Source organism: Cucumis melo, chromosome 5 (genome assembly GCF_025177605.1).
Source record: "Cucumis melo cultivar AY chromosome 5, USDA_Cmelo_AY_1.0, whole genome shotgun sequence".
Classification (NCBI taxonomy): Eukaryota; Viridiplantae; Streptophyta; class Magnoliopsida; order Cucurbitales; family Cucurbitaceae; genus Cucumis; species Cucumis melo.
In genome coordinates this window covers 19,353,728-19,359,867 of record NC_066861.1, presented here as the reverse complement: position 1 = coordinate 19,359,867, position 6,140 = coordinate 19,353,728, and the positions used below count along the sequence as shown (strand labels likewise).

Here is a 6,140-nt window from a genome sequence, read left to right as displayed (position 1 = left end):
CTACATTTCTCCTTAAGGATTCTCCTTCTCATGTGACCTCCTTTTATGATGTTATTGATAATTATAAAAATGATAGAGAACTTACGTTTTCCCTAAGATCTCTCTTCAATAATTATAAAAATTGAAATCCAACTTTTAAATAGGTCACCAATCATGTATCTAAAAAAAACATTGAATCTCTTACTCTCAAATTCTCAAAAAAAAAAAAAAAAAAAAAAGATAGTTTTTATAATTATCCCATCACACAAATAGTTGTGACGTGAACTTCAATTAAAACTAAATACTTAATTAACTGGATAATATACTAACAGTTAATCTTTTTATTTAAATTAAAAGAGAGAGCTGAGAGAGATTCATGCAATTTGGAAGCCTATAAATATAAATGCTACCTTTCTTCTCTCTTCACTACCTCTAAAAAATTCCTCCATTATCACCACCTTCAAACCGCCTCCGTCGCCATGATCGCCGGCAAGGATGTTATCGACATTCTCAGCGCAATCGTCCCAATGTACTTCCCACTAACAATCGCCTACGTTACTGTACGGTGGTTCAACCTCTTCACCCCCGACCAATCCGCCGGAATCAGTCGCTTCGTCAGAACCCTCGCCATTCCATTCCTCTGCTTCCAAGTAATCTCCTCCAACAATCTCCTTGCCATTAATCTCAAACTCTTCGCCGCCGATTCACTTCAGAAGCTCATTTCCCTCGCCGCTCTGTTCCTCTGGAAATTGCTCCATACAAACGCCTCTCTCGATTGGATGATTACTCTGTTCTCTCTGTCTTCTCTTCCGAATACGCTCATCATCGGCCTTCCAATGACGACGGCGATGTACGGCCAAGGCTCGGTTGGTTTCATGATTCAGACTCTGGTTTTTCAGAACGCCATTTGGATCAATGTGTTGATTGTTCTGTTCGAGTATAGAGCTGCGAGAATGATCGTGGCAGCGGAGGAGGATCGGAGGGGTGGTGGTGGAGAGTGTGGTTTAGTGGATTTAAATGGATTGAAACAGGTTTTTCCGGAGAAAACAGAGGTGAGTGTTGTGTGTGTTGATGGCGACGGTGAAATTGGTAGTGAAGTTGATGGTAATGGTAATGGTAATGGTAATGGTAATGGAGGTTTTCCGGCGAAAGAGATAGTTCCGGGCGACGGCAGTGGTGGTTCTAGACATATAGGGGTGATTGTAGAGGCTGAGAAGGAAAATGATCTCCAATTGGAGGATACTTTTTCCTCCGAAGGTAATTAATTCTTTAAAAATCTTTTGCAATAATCCATTCATTAAAGAATTTCAAGTAACTTCATTCATTGCTTGCAATTAGTAAATAAATAATCAAATATAATTATAAAAAAGTTTACATTATTTAATACAAACTAAAAATAATATTGTTTTAGAGCTATTTTAGAAAATAACAAAACCCATAAACTATTTATAAAATATAACAAAATCCATTCAACTTGCAAAAGTATATTTAAGGAATATTTTTATAAATAGTAAATTAAATTAAAATTATTCCAAGCTCTAGTAAGATTCCAAAACCTATTAATGATAGAAGTTGATAGACTTTTATTACCGTCTATCAATGCCACTGATAAAAGGATATTAGTATCTATAAATGTCTATTAATGATAAAATCTGAAAATTTTGCTATGTGTTTGTAAATATTTTGTCAAATTTACTATTTTTAAAATTCTCCTTTATTATTTAAGTTTATTTTGCTACATTTTATAAATAGTTTCAATATTTGGTTATCCATCACAATTTTTCCAACTTTTCTTTTTTGTTTTTTTAATCAAAATTTTAGAATCTATTAATATCATACATCAAATTAAAAATAACATTTTAATTTGATGTTTTCTTTTTTTCTTTTTCACTGGATTATGTAGGAAGGAGTGGAATGACAAAACTTGTAGTTTACATGGTGTGGAAGAAGATTAGAAGAAATCCCATTACTTATGCAAGTTTAGTTGGCATCATTTGGTCTCTCGTATCATTCAAGTATTATTCTTTTATTTTCTTTATTTTTAATACTTCTAACAATGCATTTCTTTCATTTTCCATCTATTTATTTATTAATGTCTATCTCAATTCTCAAATATTTTCAACTACGTTGAAATTATATAGATTCACTCTAACCAATCAATTTTTTCTTGGAAAAGGAAAAGAAAAAGACATACTTTTTTAGTTTTAAAAGTTTTCATGACATTTTTAAAGACTCGGCTTTAAAAGTAAGATAATCGAACAAAGAAAAATAAAAGTGAAAGTAACATTAATTTATAAATTCAAGTATAAACGTACCGTGTTACATTTTTTATTTTCTATTCTTGAAATTTGTGTGTGACCACACAATTTTTACCTTCACTCACTAACTATGAATGATAAATATTAGCTTTTTTTTTTTTTTTTTTTTTCCGCAACTTGATTTTATTATATTTGAAAATCGTATTTATAAATTTGTTTTTTAGAAAAATAAAAAACCATAGTTGTACTTATCAACTATAGCTAAGTCTTTTAACCATTCTAAAACATATGGTCTTAAATCATTAAAAGAAATTATACATCATTTACCAGTCATTAAATGTATACTAAAATAATTGCCATAGTTGTATTAGTTTTGTTGGTACGTATGGTACGTGTGCATTTATAATTGGTTGTCACATATTTTATCATCTTAACAAATTTTTATGTAAAAAACAATCTTCTAACCTCCAAAATATAAAAAATAAACCCACTAAACATAAATAATAAATAATTACCTTAAACTTTAAAAATAAAGTTTAATTAAATAGCCTTATCATAATTACTTATGGGCGATAACTGTTTTGAAATTTTAGTGTTTTGTATAGAAACCAATAGTACCTCGTTACAAAAATACTACTAAAGTTGTAAAACTTGCATGAGTACTCTAACCTTTGGAAAGAAAAAATACAAATACATGCACTTAATGCTTATCTACAACATATCACTTTCCTATATTCTATTCTCTCTCTGTACTTGAATGATTTATGATCCAACACTTCTGTTCTTTCCCTTTTTTCTCTTTCTTCCTCAATGCTCTCTACTCTCTCCTTCATTTTCCTCTTCCCTTCATTCATTTCTTGATGTTGATTTTGTTGGTTTGTGTTAACTATTTGATCTTTCTTTTATCTAAAATACACTTCTTAAGGAATATTAATCGAAACACGAAAAAAATATATATAACGATGAAACGATCCATCAAGAGACATTAGAATTTAAATGTTTTAACAAAGATTATACGTCAAGAATTGAATGTACGGTCATCTGTTGTTGTTTGAGTTTAATGCATAAAAAGAGAGTCAAGTTGAGAATAAGAGATGCATTGAGATTTGAATCATAATTTGAAGATAATTGCTTGTAGGAGATTAGAAAATTAAAGAATGGAAACAAGTTATTCATCAATAAATTTGCAGTGACTAAGACTTTTCATAGTTCAAATTACTTTATTTATTGTAATTAGTTAATGAGAATCATTGTGTGTGATTGAAGAAGATATTTTTTTGTCAATTCCTTTTGTATATGGTTCATCTTTTTATTGAGTTTTAAGGGAAAATTTGATTTCAAAATGTAATGCGAGATTGTTGCAAACAAAATTTTACAAGAAAATTAATTTTATGCTTTAATTTTATTTTATATTTTTGTTAGTCGAGAAAATTGGTAAACAAATTGAAAAAACTACTAACAGTAGGAGCATTAATTATTTGTTTGTTTTTTAGAATATTATGAATAGGAATGCATCTTTTGAAAGTTTAGAGATTATTTGGAAACTCCAACAACTTGATCTTAATGGTTTTGTTCACATGTGTTAATGGTAAAATGTATTTTCTTTTGGTATTTTTTTTTTCTTTTGGATTTTTAAAATTTTAGTCTATTTCCTCCTCATTTCATACAACGATTTACATCTTTTATAAGTAGTACAATTATTGAAATATTCTTAGCCAAATACCAAAAACAAAAACAAGATTTTAAAAATTATTTTCTTTTAGTTTTCAAATTTTGACTAGATTTTCAACCAATAACTAGATAACAAAAGAAGAAATTTGAAAGTGGAAGTAGCGGAAGAAATTCAAAGTGAATTCCAAAGTGAAAGTTTAGGGTTTTGTTGAAATATTTGGAAGTTTTAAAATTTTTTAATTTTAACACAAATTATAACCTACATATTTTTCATAATTCAACCATTCTTTTTGTAAAGTTCAATAAAGTTGGAGATGAGAAATCGAATTCTCAAACTGGAAATAGTTCATAATCTGTTTTCTCTGAATTTGGCTTTTATATGTTATCAAGTCATGTAGGATTGATAATTACCCGACTTTAAGTGTTAATTATATATTAAAGTACGAAAAAAGGCACTTTAAAAAATATTATTGCAAAAATGTTTTTATTGATTTTTTTTTTCTGAAAACTACAATATATTATATTGTTACTCCTCTACTATCTTCACCAATTTCGAAATCAAAAAATTTTTCTTATGTATAATCTACAATAAATATAACAAGATTATTTTAATATTTCAAAAACATTTATCTCTCTATTTTTTTATTAATCAAAACCAAGAAAGACCAAATGTAAAGTAAATAAACGAAAAAGGAAATCGTTTTCAAAACCCTAATTCTTTTGAAAACAAAATTCAATCCTAGCACTGATATCCCTTATGATTTCCTTCTATTGTCCAAAATCATAAATTAAAATTTTGTAATTAAGTATTAATGCATGAATGCAATGCAGGTATGACATAAAAATGCCAACAGTGTTGCAAAGATGCGTATTAATGTTATCAGACACAGGCCAAGCTCTCTCCATGTTCACCTTAGGCATTTTCATGGCAGCACAACCAAACATCATCGCTTGTTCGATGTCCGAGGCTGCCTCCGCCATGCTCGTTCGGTTCCTTGTTAGTCCCATGCTCATAGCTGCCATTTCCAAACTCATCAACCTTCATGGGATTGCATTGCATACCGCTATTATTCAGGTTCTACTTTTTTAATTTCTCTCTAAACTTTCGTATTAATATTGTTTGAATTAGCCAAAGTGATCATAATGTTGATTTTGATATGTAAGCTTTTGTTCTAATAGTTTAGCTAGGTATATTGAATTTGAAACAAATGGTTATTTAGTCTTTTTCTAAATAAGATTGAAAAGGAAAAATTAAGGATACAAACCCAACTCAATGTTTTTAAGAAGTTAGATGTGAAAATGCAATGGAAATAAATAAAAAAAATAGAGAAAAAAAACACAAGAGCAACTCAACGTTAAAGTTATGGGGATTTATATTAATCAATGTTACATATATTGAAAATAAAAATATTAGATCAAAGTTAAAAATTATTTTAAATATAAAACGATTATAAATATAACAAAAAGTTTATTAATTAGTATTTATTAATTATCGATTATACTATTTATAAATATTTTGATTTATTTTATTATATTTATTTACGTCAATGATTCTCCTTTTGTTTCTTCTTAATTTTCAACTTTAATTTATCGTGTATTAGGCTGCTTTTCCTCAAGGAGTAGTTTCATTTGTATTGGCTAAGGAATACAATGTTCATCCAAACGTACTTAGTACTTCGTAAGTCTTTCATTTCATCCAAAATTATTACCGCATTTTCTTAGCAATTTTTGTTATATGCATTACACCAGTAAAAAACTAGGTTAGGGTTAAAAGTTCTAAACACACAACCAATGATAAATTTGAACTTAAAGTTGGTAATTAACGTTTGGTATATAACCCAATCATACAATCTGTGTTCAATGATAACTTGAACAAGACTATTGTGAGCCTAACTCATTAGTAATTGACATATATTTCATGGAATTGACATGTACTTATTGGTCTCTTAAATTCAAAAGTTAAAAAATATTCTATACTTCAAATTTGTGTACTTAAAAATAGTATATCATAACGATAGACGAGTCATATTTTCAAACTTCATTCACAGTTTCTTTCTTTTAATAAACGTAATTAGAAAAAGAAAAATTGTTATAAATGATACAAAAAATGAAACTATTAACAAAATATATAAAAAAAAAATTAACTAGATCATAAAGAGTTGGGTGACTCTTGTTATATTTGGAAATAATTTCAATCTTTTGTTATTTTAACTTAAAAAAATGAAGCTATTT

The 6,140-nt window shown here is 28.3% G+C and overlaps 1 protein-coding gene across 1 annotated transcript; it reads left to right on the top strand.

Annotated features, from left to right (window-relative positions):
• Window positions 1–458: 458 nt before the first annotated feature.
• On the top strand, window positions 459–5,590 carry LOC103485950 (auxin efflux carrier component 2-like). Its single transcript, XM_051085340.1, has 4 exons — window positions 459–1,236; window positions 1,883–1,976; window positions 4,740–4,983; window positions 5,510–5,590. Exons 1-4 carry the CDS (start codon window positions 459–461, stop codon window positions 5,588–5,590), a joined length of 1,197 nt encoding a protein of 398 aa, XP_050941297.1.
• Window positions 5,591–6,140: the final 550 nt, after the last annotated feature.